The sequence below is a fragment of the Charadrius vociferus genome, unplaced genomic scaffold, assembly GCF_000708025.1.
Source record: "Charadrius vociferus isolate BGI_N301 unplaced genomic scaffold, ASM70802v2 scaffold919, whole genome shotgun sequence".
Lineage (NCBI taxonomy): Eukaryota > Metazoa > Chordata > Aves > Charadriiformes > Charadriidae > Charadrius > Charadrius vociferus.
In genome coordinates, this window is record NW_009653257.1 from 202922 (window position 1) to 223043 (window position 20122).

The 20122-nt window shown below is 50.0% G+C and overlaps 4 protein-coding genes across 4 annotated transcripts; 2 read left to right on the top strand and 2 right to left on the bottom strand.

Annotated features, from left to right (window-relative positions):
- Positions 1 to 519: 519 nt before the first annotated feature.
- Positions 520 to 1668, top strand: FEN1 (flap structure-specific endonuclease 1). Its single transcript, XM_009893148.1, has one exon. The coding sequence runs from the start codon at positions 520 to 522 to the stop codon at positions 1666 to 1668; it is 1149 nt and encodes a 382-aa protein (XP_009891450.1).
- A 2124-nt stretch (positions 1669 to 3792) lies between these two features.
- LOC104293637 (olfactory receptor 1052-like) lies at positions 3793 to 11014 on the top strand. The gene is made up of 3 exons (XM_009893155.1): positions 3793 to 3809; positions 6623 to 7532; positions 10973 to 11014. The coding sequence occupies exons 1-3, from the start codon at positions 3793 to 3795 to the stop codon at positions 11012 to 11014; spliced, it is 969 nt and encodes a 322-aa protein (XP_009891457.1).
- A 755-nt stretch (positions 11015 to 11769) lies between these two features.
- LOC104293638 (olfactory receptor 8I2-like) lies at positions 11770 to 12720 on the bottom strand. The gene has a single exon (XM_009893156.1). It carries the CDS (start codon positions 12718 to 12720, stop codon positions 11770 to 11772), a length of 951 nt encoding a protein of 316 aa, XP_009891458.1.
- A 3296-nt stretch (positions 12721 to 16016) lies between these two features.
- On the bottom strand, positions 16017 to 16985 carry LOC104293639 (olfactory receptor 1038-like). Its single transcript, XM_009893158.1, has one exon. The coding sequence runs from the start codon at positions 16983 to 16985 to the stop codon at positions 16017 to 16019; it is 969 nt and encodes a 322-aa protein (XP_009891460.1).
- Between the last annotated feature and the right edge of the window lie 3137 nt (positions 16986 to 20122).

Sequence of the window (20122 nt, forward strand, 5' to 3'; positions counted from 1 at the left end):
GGGAGAGGCCGAGGGAGGAGGGGGATAACGGAAGGGGGGCAGGGAATGGCGTGCAGGGGCAGGGGGAAGTAGGAAGAGGGGTTAAAGGCAAGCGTGGAAAGGCTGTGGCTAGGAGAAGCGTAGTAGGTAGGGGGGTAATGGGGAAACAGGGAGCTGGGAATGGGGCCTGGATGGTTATAATGGTGGGGTGAGGGGACGGTGAGGTGTGGTGGGGAGAGGGGCTGGGTTGGGAGAGGCTGGCAGAGGAAGGGGGGATACTGGTGTGCTGGGGAGGCTGAGGTGGGGGCATAATGGTGGGTAGGGGGCTAACGGTGGGCTGAGGGAGGCTGAGGCTGGAAGCCAGCTAACAGCAGCCAGCGGAGGCTGCAACTCGTGGCATAATGGTTCACAGGGGATACAGCCACTTCCCTTTGGTCCCCCCTGCTTAGGTGGTACGCCACCCCCACACCCCAGCTGTTAACCCCCAGCACCGTGTGTGTGCAGAGGCTGATCCCAACATCCCCTTTTCTGTTCCCTAGGATGGGAATCCATGGCCTGGCCAAGCTCATTGCCGACGTGGCTCCTGGCGCCATCCGGGAGAATGACATCAAGTCTTACTTTGGCCGGAAGGTGGCTATAGATGCCTCCATGAGCATCTACCAGTTCCTGATCGCTGTGCGGCAGGGAGCTGAGGTCCTGCAGAACGAGGAGGGCGAAACCACGAGCCACCTGATGGGCATGTTCTACCGGACCATCCGTATGGTGGAGAATGGCATCAAGCCGGTTTATGTCTTTGACGGCAAGCCCCCGCAGCTGAAATCGGGGGAGCTGTCAAAGCGGACTGAGCGCCGGGCTGAGGCCGAGAAGCACCTGCAGGAGGCTCAGGAGGCCGGAGAGGAGGAGAACATTGAGAAGTACAGCAAGAGGCTGGTCAAGGTGACCCAGCAGCACACTGATGAGTGTAAGAAGTTACTAACACTGATGGGCATCCCCTACGTGGAGGCGCCGGGGGAGGCCGAAGCCAGCTGCGCTACCTTGGTAAAGGCTGGGAAGGTCTATGCGGCTGCCACAGAAGATATGGATTGCCTGACCTTCGGCAGTCCCGTACTGATGAGGCATCTCACTGCCAGCGAGACGAAGAAGCTGCCCATCCAGGAGTTTCACCTGAACCGTATTCTGCAGGATCTAGACCTGACCTGGGAACAGTTTGTGGATCTGTGCATCCTCCTGGGCTGTGACTACTGCGAGAGCATCCGCGGCATTGGGCCCAAACGTGCTATCGAGCTCATCAAGGAGCACAAAACCATTGAGAAGATCGTTCAGCAGATAGACACCAAGAAGTACCCTCTGCCTGAGAACTGGTTGCACAAAGAGGCCCAGAAGCTCTTTCTAGAGCCTGATGTGGTCAACCCCGACACCGTTGAGCTGAAATGGACCGAGCCAAACGAAGAGCAGCTCGTCCAGTTCATGTGCGGGGAGAAGCAGTTCAATGAAGAGCGGATCCGCAACGGGGTGAAGAGGCTGAGCAAAAGCCGGCAGGGCAGCACGCAGGGCCGGCTGGACGACTTCTTCAAGGTGACGGGCTCCATCACATCAGCCAAACGCAAAGAGCCGGAGACCAAGGGATCGGCCAAGAAGAAAGCCAAGACCAACAACGCCACAGCCGCAAAGGCCAAAAAGGGCAAATAGCCCGACTGGCCGACCACAAACCCCCATGATTGGTTTTTCTGCTCAAACAGGAATTTTAGGCTAATAACAAACGGTCGTCTTTCTGTCCTGCGTGTTAGTCCTAGGAAGGATGTTGCTAAAGCGCTTCCCACCAAGGCTAGGTTAGTGAATCAGATAAGCGCTGTTGACAAACACCCGCTATGCTTTAAGAAATAAAAAATTGACCAGCTAGAGAGTGAACTGTGTAGAAATGATAGAGGGATTTCTGCCTGCTGTCATCCATCCAAAAAAAGGTAGGTGCAAGCAGCAGAGGCTGAAGGAGAAACCGGGGAGACGTGAAGGGAAGGCAAGCTGGAGGTGGGAAGGAGACTTGCCATAATGAGGTGAACCTCTCCCTTTAATGAGGATTAGGTTCTTCCCTCCCTTATTGTAGTCGCTTTTCTTTGTTAAAAAAAAAAAAAGAAAAGTTGTAATCCCAATTCCAGCAAAGTTCTGGCCCGCTCCCAGTGCGTGAACCGAGGACAAGCTGAGCTGAGACTGCAGCTCTCCAAGCCTGAATTTTGCTGCTAGGTTCTGGTTTATGTTTAAAAAGAAAAATAACAATAAACCTAGTGTGGAAACCTGTTCACTCCCTGGTTGCCCGAGGCATCCTTCCGTGTTGTACACACACAGACAGGTCCCAGGCGAAGAAGACAAAAAGATAGTGCCTCTTCCCTGCCCCCCCCCCCCCCTTATTTTATTTTATTCTGTATTTTGCATAGTCTTTTCATCTTGTCAAAGCGATGTGCTGGGTTTGGTTTTGTTTTCAGAATAAAATTTATACACAAAGAGAGTGTTTCTCGTTCTCTGGAGAGGTGGCTTAAACTTTGTTGCTGAAGAAAAAAAAAAAAAAATTGCAGGTTTAGAGGGAGACGTATCAGCGACAACAGCCAACAAATCACACACAGGCCTGAATGCAGAAAATTCCAGTTTTAATCCTGGCATTAACGGTGACTTTTGGGGGCTTTGTAGACATCAAAGATCTGGCAAGTTATAAAATAAGAAGCTGGGCTTTTTCACAGGGGGTATTCCATTAGTGTTGCTAAAATAATCTCAATTTTTTAAGTCATTTTCTTAACTGTAGTGTGAAGAAGAGCAGCTGGTGCTGTGCACGGAGCTTCTGGAGTCGGACCTGCCCGCCTGCAGCGTGTCCTGCCTGGGGGAAGGGGCACCCGGAGCAGAGCATCCGAAATTTACAGGCCTGCTTCTCTGACCTGGTGGTTTTCACAGGATCTCGGCTTAGCCTCAGTCCCAAAAACCCTAAACTGGAGATGATTTGGCAAGAGGAAGCCCAGATGGCAGGCCAGAGCCGGTGCGCTTTGAGGTGGACATCCGTGCTCTCCAGCAGTGTCAGTGCCACTGTCGCCCATCCCATCTTGCTACTACCCAGAAAGCCGGGAAAGCGCTGTAAAAGGGAAAACCAGATTTTCAATCCCAATGTGCGGGGTGATGTTTTTATCCTTTCTGTACATTTATGTGTTTAACACGGCTTCTGCCCAGCAGTATTTCTGCTTTCAGCCCCGAATCCTCGTCACCTCTTGTCACTCTGAGCTTTTTCCCTTCAGCTGGAAAAAAAAACCCTCAGTTTAAGCAACTTGGAAACATCCTGTCGCTGCTTTGGCTTTCCCGATGGAGGAGCGGAGCCCAGGCTGTTTTCCCAGGAGGCTTTTAAGGTACAGCCTGGCTCTGCTGGGAGGTTTCGGTGTCCACCACATCCCACCCCCTCCGGCCTTCCTCTCCCTCCTCCCCTGCCTTCCCCCTCCACCCCCGTTACCTTCCATCCAGATTTACTCAGTCACCGCGTCGCTAAGGTCCATTTATCCTTAACCGATACTCACTTGGAAGTAGTTTACTCAGATTTCGGTACTTGTGTTATTTCCTCTTAAAGTGCAGTAAAGACAAACTGTGGTTCCTCGGTGCATATTCGCTCCAGTGTTTCAATCCGCCCTTTGTCTTAACAGGAGCTTCTTAATTAAATAATCCGGGTTTATCGGTGAGTACCTCCATTGTGACCACGTGGAAAGGTAACAGTGAAATGGTTTTGTGGTGAAAGAATGAAAGATGATTAAAAAAAAAAAAATAAATTTGGAAGTAAGAGTCAGGCAAATGCGTATAGCGAGGAAGTAAATGAAGTCATCATCAAGACAGAGAAACTGCAAACTTCCTCGCTGCCCCTGGTCTCCATCACTGGTGGTGGAGTCCTTCGTATTGCCCACTTCTTGCTGACCTGGTTAGGATTTAGCTCATCACGTCAGCTTGAGAAATCAGGTTTTTCGAAGTCCGAGCCGTAAAATCAGTCACACCTGTAGGGAGAGAACACCATTCACGTGCGCGTTTGACTTTGGTTACAGCGCTCACTCTTTCAGCTGCCTTAAACCATATCGTTTAAGCGAAGCTTCAAACTTGCGCGGTCCAAACAGGAGACTACATTCCGAATTCCAGCATCCCGTTCACCGTTATTTAGCACCTCGTGTGGCCTCTTTCCACCTGTGGCTCAGCACGGATGAAAACTCCCTCTCCTCCTGAGCAAAGAAAGGTTAACGAGCCCCGCACCGTTCACTGGAGGGGCATCAGGACCCAAGTCCAAACTTCGTTAGAGTGTTTCTAACGATCCCTCCGTGAAGCTCTTTGCTCAGCTGTGATTTACTGCAGGGATTTTAATCGATGAGGGCCAAAGGAGTAAATAAACCCAGAAGCCGTCCCTGCCAAGTCCTTCGGGACAACGTCGTCACCCGCTCAGGACAAAAGGCGGGTGCCACCACCCTCCCTCCTTGCGGACGGAGCTGCCGCGTTCCTCGGTCTCACGTCCGAGCGTCCGTCCCCCCCCGCCCCGCAAACTGGCGCCCCCCTCCTCCTGTCGCCTCAGGGTCCTTCGAGGAATGGAGGAAAACGGCTCTCCTGTCTCCTTTCTGCCACGGGACGAGGCACGCGTCCTGTGATCAGAGAGACGCGACCAGACGCCGGGTAAGGACGTGGTGTGATGCAGGAACGCAGGGCTGTAGGCTCGGGCTTCGAAGGTAGAGTAAAATTAAACCCCTCAGCCTTCAGATTTACCAATTCAGGGCAAAAACTCATTAGCAAAATACACCCGAGCTGTATATTTTCCATATGTCTGAATTTCTAGGCGTCATCTTCAGGCTTTCTAAGCACGTGTCACCATGTTATTGTAATAAAACATTTGAAAAGCTGCTTTTCTGCCCTGAATGCACTCGAGCGATCAGGGAAGACCGCTGGAAGGCGAGAGCAGGACCGCGCTGCGGAGCTACACGGGAGCCGGGGAGCCTTACGCGGCTTTCCACGAGGAAACCGTTGAGATTTTTCTCTGGGAAGAATAAAAAAAACGCTCCGCCGAGCCTCGAGCAACCTTCTGCCCGTGCTGCGATACCATTCCTCGTTTGCAGAAGGCGAGAGCTGGGTCCCAGCAGTGGGGCTGGCTGGGCTTTTTTTATATAAAGATGTTTGAGTGTTCTCAAAAAAAAAAAAAAAAAAAGAAAGAAAAGCCAAACAACCCCAAAACAACCAATGTTCATTTAGTGGAAGGGAAAAGCAGCTGCAGCCAAAACCTAGAAACGTCCTACCAGCTCTTTCTGGTTACGTTAGAACCTCATAAATACCTGTAAAGATGGAACGCCTTCGCCGATGCTCTGGCGCGTGGGCAAAACTGCCGGGCATCGCCCACCGCCTCCTTCCCCGCGCCAGGACGGCGTGCGGCGCGAGAAACCTCATCCTGCCCCGTTTCCTGGGGAGTAAAGCGCCTTTTTCCCACCCCCAGGTACCACGCCATCGCCTGTCCTCCTTCTCCTTCACCTTACCTTCACCACCAGGGTTTTGGGGTTTTTTTTTCCCCCCCTTACGTTTTCTGTTCTAAACAAATATTCCCACCGCTGTTTGTCGCGCCAATGTCATAGTTAATTAATACCAGCGCCGCTCTTTATACCAGGAACACATCATTCAAGCGCAGCGAGGATTCCCAACATCTGCTGCGCCCCACTAGGATGAGCAGGTAACTGGCACCGGAGGGGTTTGATCTAAAAAAAAAAAAAAAAAAAATAATAAAAAAAATAAAATAGTGCCTTCAAGGTGTTTACGTGGTTTGAAATGGAAAAATCCCAAATTCCTCGCAAATCCGGCTCACTGCTTTCTATCACGTATAGAACATGTCATTTCTTAGTCCCGCGATTGTGAGGAGCAGCCTGAAAACACCTTCCTTCCCCACCGCGAGCGGAGAGAAACACGTAAATAATCATCGAGCTGGAGCAGATAGAAATTAAGCGTAGTAAAACCCCTTTTTCACTGCGATTTGCCACCCCGGGAGGGAATAGTTCCCCTCGGTGCTGGGACCCGACCGAGAGCATCGGCAGAAACGTGGCAGCTCAGCCTATTTTTGCTGTGTGTTTACATCTAAATTATATTATTTTTATATATATGTGTGTGTAAATATATCTTATTTATATGTAAATAATAATTGCGCTGGATAAAAAGAAAATCAAGCGTAACAAAACCCTCTCGTGGGGTAAACGAAGCGCGTTCCCCTTTTCTGCCTCCTATGCCGATGAAACGAGGGGAAGTTTGCAAATTCCTCGCCCCTTCTCCAGCTTTCAAATCATTCACTTTTGGGGTTATTTAAAAAAAAAAAAACAACAAAAAAACAGGAAAACCTAATTATTTTCTTAAATTCAGCCTCCTGATTAAAGAGAGTAAAGACAAAACGCAACTTCTGGTGGGTTTGGGGTGAGTTGCTCTGCCTGCGAGGATTTGCTGAGAACTGAAGCCCGGTTAGATGTCATCTCAAACATCAAAGCTTTGTACTGGTAATTATTAGGCTGACGGCGGTCCTGCTGACGGCAGCGCCTCGTGCGGGCTGTGCCGCTGCCTTTTCCTCTTCACTCGGTTTCTCCTCCTCCCGACAGGCGCGCGGCGCTGTGAGGTGCGGCAGGATGGCTGGAGGCAATCACACCCCCGTCACCCAGTTCGTCCTCCTGGGCCTGACCAGCGAGCCAAAGCTGCAGGCTCCTCTCTTCGTCATCTTCCTCCTGATTTACCTCGTCACCGTGGCGGGCAACCTCGGGCTGATCACCTTGATCAAGACAAACCCCCGGCTCCACACTCCCATGTACTTCTTCCTCTGCAATCTCTCGGTCGTTGATCTTTGCTACTCCTCCGTCTTTTCTCCGAAGCTGCTTATCGGCTTCTTGGTGGAAAAGAAAACCATTTCGTACCCCGCCTGCTTTGCCCAGCATTTCTTTTTCCTTCTCTTTGTGACCACAGAGGTGTTCTTGCTGGCTGTGATGGCATACGACCGCTACGCGGCCATCTGCAACCCGCTGCTCTACGCCACCGCCATGCCCCAGAGGGTCTGCGTTCAGCTGGTGGCCGGCTCGTACGTCGGGGGGGTCTTGAACTCCCTCATCCAAACCTGTTGCTTGCTGCCCTTGCCTTTTTGTGGCCCCAATGTCATCAACCATTACTTCTGCGACACTAACCCTCTGCTGAAACTTACCTGCTCCGATGACCGCCTCAACGAGCTTTTGCTTGTAGCCTTCAACGGGACCATTTCCATGTCCGTCCTCTTCATCATCATCATCTCCTACGTGTACATCCTCTTCTCCATCCTGAGGATTAGGTCTGCCGAAGGCAGGCACAAAGCCTTCTCCACCTGCGCCTCCCACCTCCTCACCGTTACCTTGTTCTACGTGCCCGCGGGACTGAGCCACATGCAACCGGGCGCCAGGTACTCACTAGAGATGGAGAAGGTCACCGCCATCTTCTATACCCTCCTCGTCCCTATGCTCAACCCGCTCATCTACAGCTTGAGGAACAAGGAGGTGAAGGACGCGCTGAGGAAAGCGACAGCAAATAACGTTTTTGGGAGTTGCCTGCTGACCAAACTGACCCCGGGCAGTAGATAAAACTCCTGCTGCCTCCCTTTTTGATGGGCTTTATGTCATCTCTCCGCCTTTCTTTGCAGGAGCGGGTACAGCGCATTTTAACCACGCTTTAAAATCTGCAGAGACTCCATGTTCACAAACGCAACCTACCGTCATGATAAATATTTCCTTGACATTTCTTGGTTTTGTTTATTTTATTTATTTTTTTTTTCTGTGAAGTGATGTAACATCATAAGAGGTGGTAAAAATAAGCTCCTAAGGCATTTCCCTCGTAAGCTTCGCTTCTCAAGAAGTTGCACCGATTCAAGCGGTGATTCCTCCGGAGGCACCTTCAAGGAGGAGCGGAAGCTTTTGGTGAGGTATATCCAAAAATACACACCTCACTTTGGGCTAACTACAAGGAAAAAAAAAATAAAAAAATATAAAACTCATTTGCTTCCAGGGGGACGTGCCCTGGAACGTCGGGAAAGGGAGGAGAAGCGGAGAGCACTGAGCTGCCGGGGGGTGAGCACGGTGATCCAGCGCCGGGAAGATGCTAAGTCATTGTGTGACCAGAGCATCACAGCCTGGAGGCAGCACAGTTGTGTCCGTGCTGAAACACAAACAAACGCGCGCGCTCACGGCTGTGCTGCCTCCAGACCTGGAGGGGACCTTTTATCCCCGGGGAATGAAAGCTCCGGCTTGTCTCTGCCCGTACCCGAGAGCATCGCAGCGCTCCCAGCCACCCACCTGGGTCTCATCCTACACCGTCCTCCCTACGGCCGTAAGACCATGGGCCATAAGGGCCCCGGAGACGCCGCGAGGGCTGGAGCCCCTCTGCTGGGAGGACAGGCTGGGAGAGTTGGGGGGGTTCAGCCTGGAGAAGAGAAGGCGAAAAAGGGGAGACCTCAGAGCCCCTTCCAGTGCCTAAAGGGGCTCCAGGAGAGCTGGGGAGGGACTCTGGATCAGGGAGGGGAGCAATGGGGTGAGGGGGAATGGTTTAAGCTGCAAGAGAGGAGATTTAGATTAGACATTAGGAAGAAATTGTTTCCTGTGCGGGTGGTGGGGTGGTGAGCCCCTGGCTGTGGTTGCCCCGAGAAGCTGTGGCTGCCCCATCCCTGGAGGTGTTCAAGGCCAGGTTGGACGGGGCTTGGAGCAACCTGGGCTGGTGGGAGGTGTCCCTGCCCAGGGCAGGGGGGGTGGAACTGGATGATCTTTAAGGTCCCTTCCAACCTAAACCATTCTATGACTCTAACTCAGCCAGATTCACTGAGTGGGAGAGAAACGGGCTTCCTCTGCCCTGCATGTCCCATCTGCTTTAGGAAGACCAGGAGTGATACTTCTCCCTATCGGCAAAGAGTTCAGGCTGACTGAATGTACCTGGCTGCGGAGAAGTATTTTTTTTCCTCCCCCTATTTTCTCGTCGTGGGGCAGCTGTGAATGGTATTTCCTCCCAGCCGACCCCGGCACTGCTGAGAAGGTGACGCAGAGGGATGTGGCAGAACTTCATGTTCTCCAAAGCCAAGATGACCGACTGCAACCTGTTAGAGACCTTGAGCAATGATGGCTGGGATGCCCGGTCTCCATGGAGAGAAAGGGCAGGGGGGGGTCATCTGTCCCATCATGTTAATTTGCACATGACTGTGTCTGAATTAGTCTGGAAATTGGTTTTTTCATAACTAGAATAAAAGATAAACACTCCTCTCATGATTTCTTGTAGATGGCCATAGAAATCACAACCTAAACACACCCACTGCGTTGTTACACCAATAATCCAAGCTGCTTTTTTTTTTTTTTGGCTCAGCTATAAGAGTCTACACTGTGGGTACACAATATAGAATAAAATAAAACCCACCAGGAGGGTGGGCAGAGGCCATTTTCCTTAAGAGACAGCCAGAGGAAGGGTGGGAAGGAGGTCATTATAACACTCACCGTTCATAGCAGCCGTCTTTATCCTCAGCTCGGACACCAGAGGGTCTTGTCTGACATAAAGAGATGTTCATGCTCTTTGCATGATGCAACGTGGCCGAGGGAGCGGCGAGGACCAGTTACTCCCCCAAGGGAAGGCAAACTGGGAGCTGAAGGTGGCCACGATGTGGGGTGGGCAACAGCCTCACCCGCAGGGGATGGCCCCACAGCGCCCCAGCAGAGCAGCAACGACCAGGACCAGGACCAGGACCAGGACCAGGACCAGGACCAGGACCAGGACCAGGACCAGGACCAGGACCAGGACCAGGACCAGGACCATCTCTGAAAGCAGCTAAACACCTGGTTCTGAGCTTAAATAGTGGCCCGAGCCCTGGGCAGAGGGTGTGGGTGGAGGCCCCAGGTGGGGCTGGCCATGGCAATTACCCTGGTTGCACTCTGTGAGGTCTCAGGGAGAGAGGAACTGGTTTTTTTCCCCATCCAGTGCCCCAAACACAGCTACCGCACCACATCCAGCCTCCTCCGATGTATCCCTACCCACGGAAGATGGAAGGACGGAGCAGAAAGGAGTGATGAGCTCCTTTGCTGCGTGTTAACAATTTTCATCCCTCCTTCTGAATAATGCCAAGTAAGGCACTTCAGATGTCCCGCGCTCTGTTTCTTGGGGAAATTGTCCAAACACCTCTACTTTTCAGCAAAAATCCTTCCGAAACTTTGATTAAAGGCATTTTAGCCTTTTAGCATTTCACTTCACACCAGCTTAAAGCTGGTTTTAACTGGCTGCCATTGCATTCACTCGTCGTTCACTACAGCTCTTTTAGGAAGACCACGGTTTACGAAGATGCTTATTTTAAACCCTAAAATGTATTCACTTGGTCATTATACAAGCTATATGTTCTTCCAGAAATTGATCAGCTCATTAAACATAAAAGGCTTGGCTCAATTAAATGTTAAAAACTGCATTCAGCTCTGGAGTCTTCAACATAATAAGGACACGGAGCTGTTGGAGCGGGGCCAGAGGAGGCCCCGGAGATGCTGGGAGGGCTGGAGCCCCTCTGCTGGGAGGACAGGCTGGGAGAGTTGGGGGCGTTCAGCCTGGAGAAGAGAAGGCCAAAAAGGGGAGACCTCAGAGCCCCTTCCAGTGCCTAAAGGGGCTCCAGGAGAGCTGGGGAGGGACTCTGGGTCAGGGAGGGGAGCCATGGGGTGAGGGGGAACGGTTTGACACTGCAAGAGGGGAGATTTAGATGAGATATTAGGAGGAAATTCTCTCCTGTGAGGGTGGCGATCCCCTGGCTGTGGTTGCCCCGAGAAGCTGTGGCTGCCCCATCCCTGGAGGTGTTCAAGGCCAGGTTGGACGGGGCTTGGAGCAACCTGGGCTGGTGGGAGGTGTCCCTGCCCAGGGCAGCGGGTGGAACTAGATGAGCTTTAAGGTCCCTTCTAACTCCAACCATCCTATGAGTCTATGTTTTCGGCATCCTTCAATGCAGCGTTAGCTCATCAATCAGATCTCCTTGTTGGTAGTAGGAGACATCTAGTCTGTTGGTAGTAAGAGACAAGCACAGCTCCAGGTCCCCGGAGACAGCACCGGGGCCTTGTGCGTTCTGATAGTTCTTCTAGATGTCGGTCAGAAATGGCATCTGAGGTCACAGTTGGACCTTGACCTGGGTGGTCACATTCCACCCTGCTATCGCCATGTCACTCACGTTGGATAAACGTACCGCTCTTGTCAGGGTGGCCTCTGACACTATCCCTCAAACCTTCTCAGCCCTTTCTTGTGCTGACAACTGCTATTTCCCACCTGCAGCCTTTACGGTGGGGACCTCGCTGGCGCCTGTCTCAGCAGAGCCTTCGTGAGAGCAGATTTAATACTGCTCCCGAAAAAATACAGAGAGTCCAGGCCACGTTGCAGCTCTCCATATAATCGCTGACTTTAACAGATCTTCAGTTCTTCAAGCCCATTTGGGAAAAATTATTACCAAGCAGGCAACGGAAACATTGGTAATTGTTCACCTCCAATTTCAGCACTCTTTTTGCGGATGTATTTTCCTGTAACGCAATTTAGACAGAAAACACCGTGGCACTGTTTCAGTTTTGCTAGGAAAGGGCTGACAATTATTCCGATTAATTACTGAAGGATCACCCCACGATTAAAATAAATCGCAGTGGTTTGACGAGAACGATGTGTTACGCCAGTTCTCCGCACCCAGCGTGACCTCCTTGGCTGTACGCAGACCAATAATGACCAATAACGCTTATTCCTTCATTACCTCCAAAGCGCCGAAGAGCGTTTTCAAAGCCTGGTCAGATGCAGCACCAGCTTCCGCACCCACAGCCTCCTCAGGGCCCCCTTCACCTCCTTGTTCCTCAGGGTGTAGATGAGGGGGTTGAGGGTGGGGGTCAGGAGGGTGTAACACACCGAAACCAGCTTGGCCTGATCCCCCGAGCACGGTTTGCGAGGCTGGACGTAGGCGAGCATCCCCGGCGCGTAGAAGATGGTGATGGCGGTCAGGTGGGAGGCGCAGGTAGAGAAAGCTTTAAGCCTCCTCCTGGCCAAAGGGATCTGCAGGATGGTGTGGAGGATGTAGACGTAGGAGAGCAGGATCATCAGGACAGAGCCCACGATGTTAAGCCCGGCATTGGAAAGCTGCAAGACCTCGTTTGCGCGGGTGTCCGAGCAGGAGAGCTGCAAGAGGCTGGGCAGCTCGCAGAAGAAGTGGTTGATGCTCCTGGTCTGGCAGAAGAACAACCTCCCCGCCAGGATGGTGTGCACCAGGGAGGTGAGGAAGCCCGTGGTGTACACCAGCACCATCATGCCGTAGCAACGCGCCCTGGACATGATGGTGGTGTAAAGCAGCGGCTGGCACACTGCTGTGTATCGGTCGTAAGCCATCACCCCCAGGAGGAAGCACTCGCAGATGGTCAGAGCAAGGAAAAAATATAGCTGGGCAAAGCAACCCAAAAAAGAGATGTGGCTTCTCCCCAGCAGGAGGGTCTGCAGCGCCTTTGGGACAATAGCGGAGGAAAGGCAAAAATCTATGAAAGATAAGTGTGTCAGGAAGAAATACATGGGGGTGTGGAGCTGGGGGTCGGCGTTGATTAGCAGGATCATCATCAGGTTCCCCAGCACCATTAAAACGTAGAGGGATAAGAAAACGGTGAAGATGGTGGTTTGTAGCTCTGGGGCATCAGAGAAGCCCAAGAGGATGAAGCCGGACAAAACAGTGAGGTTTTCTCCATCCATCATTTCTACGAGTTAGATGGATTTGTGGAGAAATGAAATGAATCCGTGAAATAAATCCCTAAGAGAGAAATACTGTGGAACCATCAGAGTTTAATCCATAAAGTAAGTGCAAGAGAAAATGGCGTTTGTTTATTATTTTTTTTTTTAGAAAAATACAAGGCAACTGTGTTTCTGCCTTTAACCCAAGCTTCGACGTCAAACAGGTGAAGGACGCAATTCTGCAGGCAGATATTAAAAGAGAATAATTCTGCTGTGATTTATATACACTGTACTAATGATATGCTAAGAAACAGCAAAATGTTCATTCAAGTGTAAAACACTCAAGTCCATTCCAAACACATTCCAAAATGTGGAAAATTCAGATCCTCACCACTGATTTCTGGAAATGTTAAGGAATTTTTTTTTTCCTTTCTGTTTTGTTGTTTTTTCAGACTGGATCGGTGCTTTTCTGCAGTCTCATTAGTTCTGGTGCCGCCTTTTCATCACGACGCAAAGCCGTGCGCTTGAAATTATTTGGGCTTTTTTTAATTTTGTTTAAATTTCTACGTTTTTCTGCTTTTGAAGAAAAATCCTTGCGTGTGCTGGGCCGGGGCTGGAGCAGTGGTATTGCATCTGGCACAGCTTTGCCGTGATTGAGGTGACCCGTCTATGACCAACTCAAATATCCACGTAATGGGTTTAAAATATATTCTATATAAACCAAAGCTTGGCTATTCCCATCTCCCCCATTCAGCCCCTCTGCAGATGAGTTGTCTGATGGAAGATCCATCTACAGATGTCTACATCCCAGCTAAGACCTCCCTAGATCAGTTGTAGCTGGGGGCAGGAGAGTGTTTTTCAAGCAAACCTCCACAAAACAGCATCCACTCACCCGGAATAGGCTGAATTAAAAAAAATATAGAAGGTTGAAGCGAGGGCAGGAGGGTAATTAAGCCCCAGCGCCACTCATTTTACTCTACCGACCTCAGGTCTTCTTGGCCAACATCGCTTAGTAATGGAGATGTAGCTGTAGCTCCACCTGGACGACCCATAGCCTTGAAGGACGCGTTTCTTCTCTGCCGACAGCAGTTTCATCATCAAAAGGATTGTGTCCTAGAGGCGCCCGTTTCCATTCCAGAGAGGACAATCGTGACCTGTGGTCACCAGCTCGTACGTGAACTTCCAGCCCTGGAGAAGACAATCATAGCTTAAACAGCTTCAAGGTTAAGAACAGGCTAAATATTTTAAAATACTTAAATATTAAACAAACTATTTTTAAGAATAAAAATATTTACAAACCTTCCCAAGTGCAGAGGGGGCTATTTGTGGGCGTGAGCCCGTGCCGCAGGACTTCACAGAGCAGGAGCTTTTCTTCTCAGTTTTCTCCCATCTCAGCAGAAATGGGGGAACCTTCAGCCATATGAAGCATTAATTCGGCTTTTTTTTTTTTTTTTTTTCTTTCCCCGTTTGTTTGTTTAGGTTTGCCGATTGAACTTTCGAATGCAGAAATTTTTAAAAAAAAATAAATAAAACACTACCGTAACGTGAAATTGAAAAGAAAAAAAAACAAAAATCTGCTTCTCATAACTTCTAATGCCGAGTCCGGCTGCCACAAGAAGGGACTGGTGCACATTTTTCAGGTGTCGGTCAATATTATTGTATTTTATTTATTTTTTTTGGCAATAAGAGGCACACAAACAGCTAAAGTCGAGTCCCTGTGGAAGCCAAGGGCTGTGGAACGTGTCAGGGGTCCAGGGACAACAGAGAGCGTGGCGAAGCACCGGGCTGAGTCCTCTTGTCCCTCCCAGCACCCGGGAAGGTTTTCAAGCACGGGAGAGGCGGCGCGACCAGGGTCACCGATGGGAAGTGTCCAACCTGGTTTTACCTGCTTGGTGGGAAGGTGCTGGGAGACACGGTGCCTGCATCTCCTCGGGAAGACCCTCTGATGGGTCGAAGTGGTGGTGGGAGGGGAGACGCGCGGGAGCAGCTCGCCCAGGCTGGTTTTATCACGGGTGTTTGTAGAAGCCGCTCTCCCATGGGACCTTTCTCCAGCTGATGATTGTTTTGACCTGCTCAGCAAAAGCCCCTTTCAATTCCCTGATCTCCGAACCCTTTCTGGCTGTGCCGGCGCCCCCGGAGCAGCTCTCCGTAGGGACCTGCCCGGGCTGCCTGTGCCACCAGCTGGTCTTACAGTTTTATTTATCCAACTATAGCAAATTTCTGCATTGAAAAAAAACCAACCAACCTTTACTACCAACAAGGAGATCTGATTGATGAGCTAACGCTGCATTGAAGGATGCCGAAAACATGGACTTATAGGATGGTTGGAGTTGGAAGGGACCTTAAAGCTCATCCAGTTCCCCCCCTTGCCCTGGGCAGGGACACCTCCCACCAGCCCAGGTTGCTCCAAGCCCCGTCCAACCTGGCCTTGAACACCTCCAGGGATGGGGCAGCCACAGCTTCTCGGGGCAACCTGCCCCAGGGGCTCACCCCCAGCACAGGAAAGAATTTCCCCGAGACAAACCCAACGGAGCATCCGCTGTAGGAATGGGCTGAGCGTGGCCATGGTGAATCCTCTCCAGAAGATATATTTATTTCCATATGCTTTAGCGGTGACTGCGCAACGGTTTGCTCAAAAGCATCATTTGACACGGCTGCTTGGAAGATAGAACAGAATTAACTCAGATCTACCAGTTTTATTCTGATGAATCCTGAGCGCCGACGTTTCCTGAAAGCTTCCGCTAGGTGAGGAGATGTCATGAAACCCTCAGTACAAATATTAAATGATAACTTTGTCCCAGACATTTAGAAAACACAAAGGATGGGGCGTTATTTCACCATGTTATTTCACACAACCTCACTTTGTGGTGGAGACCCAAAACACCTGGAAAATTCAATTAACATCCTTTTAATACCAGGAGCATCACCAGAGGACATTCATTAAGACAAAACATGAGAGATCAGACACTGGCTGGTTTGACATCAGCAGGGCAAAGCCACCACCTGCCTTTTCCCTTTTGCTCTCTGAAGCCCGAAATTAAGTAGATAATTTTTTTTTAATGATATTTAAATAATGAATAATATTTCTTTCAAGTCATATTTAAATAACATTTACTTTGGGTGATAACTTTCTGCCCAATACACAGTCACTGTCAAGTCTCAGGCTACAGCTGGGGAAAGTCCCGTCCCTCCCAGCGCAACGCGTAACCTCGGTTCAAGGAGAAACGTGTTTTCCAGGTGTCCTGCTTCCAGGTGCATTCAGCCCCCGCTTCTTGAAGGTGCCATATCTAATCCTTCTCACCGTGACAGGGTAGCCCTCACCTTTCAGCTGACCAGGAACCGTGGACGGACAAGGAGGAGAAGACTCTACCTTTTGCTTTCCTCATGGCGTTCTTCATGTCCGTGTTCCTCAGGCTGTAGATGAGCGGGTTCAGCATGGGGACTGCAACGGAGTACAGCATGGAGCTCACCTTGTCATGCTCCAAGGAGTGTCTGGAGCTGGGGCAGAGGTAGGTGAAGAGGGAGCTGCCATAGTACAAAGCGATGGAGACCAAGTGAGAGGCACAGGTGGAGAAGGCTTTGTGCCGACCAGCCATGGAGCGGAGCCGCAAGATGGTGGAGAGGACCAACAAGTAGGACATTAGGATGAAGACCGTGGTGCTTAGCACATTGAATCCCACCACGGCAGAAACCATCACCTCGTTGACATGGGTGTCAGAGCAGGAGAGGGCTAGCAGTGGTGGTCCATCACAGAAGAAGTGATTGATTCTCTTGGAGCGGCAGAACGGGAGACGAAATATGGAAACCGTGTGTATGGTGGAGCTGATCACACCAGCTAAGTAGGCACCAGCCAACATCCCAACGCAAAGCCTCTGGGACATGACCAGAGAGTAGAGCAGGGGGTTACAAATGGCCACGTAGCGATCGTAAGCCATGGCAGCCAGCACGTAGCACTCGGTGGTGGCACAGGTTGCAAAGGAGAAGAGCTGAGTGGCACACCTAAAGAAGGAAATAACCTTCTTCTCCACAAAAAAGTTCAGCAAGGTTTGAGGGATGATGGTGGAGGAGTAGCAGACGTCCAGGAGAGACAAGTGGCTTAGGAAGAAGTACATGGGGGTGCGTAGGCACGAATCGATTCTGATTAACATAATTACTCCCAGATTTCCTATCAGAGTGACCACATAGATGGCAAGGAATAAGACAAAGCACACCACCTGCAGGTCTTCTCGGTTTGTGAAGCCCAGGAGAACAAACTCAGATGCAAACGTGGAATTATCTTCAACCATATTGAACACACAAGCAGTTCAGCTGCTTTATGGCTTTCAGACGGAAATGCTTAATGGCGTCTGTCAATAATGTTAAAACATCGATTCTCATCTATCAGGCAGTTACGCCACTTTAAGTCAACGTAAGGTGAATTCTATTTGAGAGAGGAAAAAGTCAAGTTCTCAAAGCCGGTCTCCCCGTTCAGCCTTAGACAAACACACACAACCACCAGCAACACACTGGGAAGTGGGTGGATATTTTAAGGCAAGGAAGGAGGGGGCAACACCGTACCAGAATAATGCATAAATAAATGGCAAAGCTTTCTCACAGTTTCTCTCAAGCCATTCACAGAGGGCAGTCCATGATTTTCACAGTAACTGCTGGGAAAGTGATGTTCTTTCTCATCTTTTGAGTCCTTCCTGTCCAGTGTGAGTACATGAGGAATAAACATCTGTTCCCTGTGTCCCAGGAAGACCTCTTCTAGGTGAAAGCACCGGAAAACACGTCTTTTCCTTAGAGTAATTTTTCCTCGCGTAGGACGGTGCGGTAACGAGAGCCAGGATTTGTCTCACCTCGCTTTGCTGTAGACGCGCTGCCTAACTCGGAGGTAAAAGATAAATTCAGGCTTGCTCCCTCCGCTCACCCAAGAGAAATCAGCAGCTCCTAAAATCACACTTTGCGACAGATAGAATAAATAAACATTGATTTTTCCTGGATGACATTAATCATCGCTTGACAGAGTTACACCAGAGAGCAAAGCAAGGGTGCGTGCTGCCTGCCGTCTGACGAACAGATCCAACCTTCAAAGCCGTAATTATTTGATGACCCTTTGCTGAAGGGGTGAGGTTGGCCTCCAGACCCAAACATCTCATTTCAGACGGCCCGTGAGCAGCACGTCTGCTCCCCTGGTGTTATTGACGGGGATTTGGAGCTGCTTTTCACCACCCGCGTAGAGATGCCGGGGGGCGAAGCGGAGTCTGAGACATCCGCCCGGCGCTGGACGGTGCATCACAAATAATGAGAATCGAACCGTTTGGGTCTGGAGCTGAGTCCTCCCCCAGAGGCAGCATCCACCTGCCTGGATGCAGACATCTATGGCCGTTGAAGAATTGACCTGAATTTGGCAATTAACTAAGGCTCACCCTTGCTTTTTTTCTTACTTGACAAGACAACCGCTTTGTGTGGAGTGATCCAAGACGTAGGTATGAGACCAGGAGGTGGATAAGTCTTGTGCCGTGCAGGAGAGCTGCCCGCCAGGAACCACATCTCCCTGCAGCTTGAAGACACTGACTGGAACAGAGATAAATTACATTCAAACCCCATACCTTGCTGCCTCGGGTTAGATATTATTCACACCGACAGGCAGGTGGTTGGTCCACACTCTGCTGAATAACTGCCAGCACACCCCTGAATATTGATCCTTGTCCTCCTGGGGGAAGAACCTCCATTCGTGACACATGCTTTCCTACTCAAACTGGGGAAGATCTTGCATCTCTTGGGCAAGCCAGCACAAGACCTTTCCACAAGCTGCCCTAGAACTCACCAAGCAGCCTGGAGTTAGTGTTTTCCAAGATTTAACTCATGATGTTATGGACAGGAGAAAGACCAACCCTGCTGAGACCAGGCAATGCATCCTCCTGGTTAGACAGCAATTAGCCTGTTCCCATGGTGGACATTACCCAAAAATCTCCGTATGGAAACAAGGGGAAGGTGCCAGATCAACAGAGCTAAAATACTCCGTCGAGCTGATGTTTTTTAAGAGTCCTACAGCCCAAACTATCTAGCAAATGCAGAAAAACCTCGTTAATAGGATGGTTTCCCGCTCCAGCTAGAAAGGTACGCTGTGTCTTCTCCTGTGCAACACCTACCCGTGCTTCCAGAGCTTTGCCCTTCGCAGTATTCACAAAGCCGGGGGGGGTAAAACAAGTCGGGGAATAACTTCTTGACCTCCAGGGCGCTGTCAGACCAAGCGAGGGTCAGCCCCTGCCAAGTCCAAGACTCTCCACTGCCAGGTCAAGGTACAGCCAACAGGTTTTTTTAATTAATGACACCAGAAGGCGCCATTTGAACAACAGCAGCTCAGAAATGTTCACTTTAATAGTATACATCCTAAAAAAAAAATCCCCAGAAGGGTTTACTGCAGTTCCTGCCCCCTCTGCACTATCTGTATTCAAAACCTCTTCTTTTTTTTTTTTTTTTTCTTTCCAGCCTAGATCTTCTCGGAAGCCTTCCACCCTCAGCGCGCACCGCAGGCGTTGAGAAATCCAGCATTTCCTTCGTTCAGTTTACGCTGATGTTCAGAATGAAAGAGAGAAAAAAAGAAAAAAAAAAAAAAAGCCTTAATTTTCATTTTGATGTATCCGACTTTATTCTTCCATCAGAAACTCTAGCTCTGCTTGGCTCCCAAAGGTGAGAGGTGGCCGTACCAGCTGCGGTTCCTTCCAGGAGATGACAAAAGTCACCTCCTCCATCCGCTCCAGAAGTTGGGAACGACCCCGGTTTTATCCACCCGGCGTTTCACAGCACAGGGGGGGTTTGTTCCCCGTGAGGAACACCAGGATGAACCCACCACACTCACCCAAGAACCGGGTGACAACAGGGAGACCCTCATCCTTTTAACTCCGCATCCCGCAGCGCTGAGGGCAGCTGCTCACCTGGGATTATTTAGGCAGTGATGGAGGCGATTTACATAATTCAACAACAACAAAAAAAAATTGAATTCTTGACCTGCATGGGATAAAAGGTCATCTCTCTATTTATATTTTAATTTGCCTTTATTGTAAAATCCAGGATGGCTTTGTCGGGAGTAAAGATGTGCTGTAGGGACCCTTTCCGAGAGCGAGCTGTAGGAAACCATCAATGTAGGAGGTAATAATTTAAAATAAATTAAAATTATCGCTTCGAGTATGGTTAGCCCAGGCTATTTAAGAGAAAGATAACTCGTAGGACAGAGCGAAGTCGATAATCTAGATTTTATACAACCTGAAGCCTCACCTGAGAATTGCATTAGGGGAAAAATAAAAATAAAAATCATTTCTAAATTCAAGGGGAACTTGGTCAGAAGTTTGTTCAAACATCTGACATTGCCCGTTCGTTTTTAACAGGCCCAGGAACCGATGCCGAGAAAAAAAGAAAACAAAAAACAACAACAAAAAAA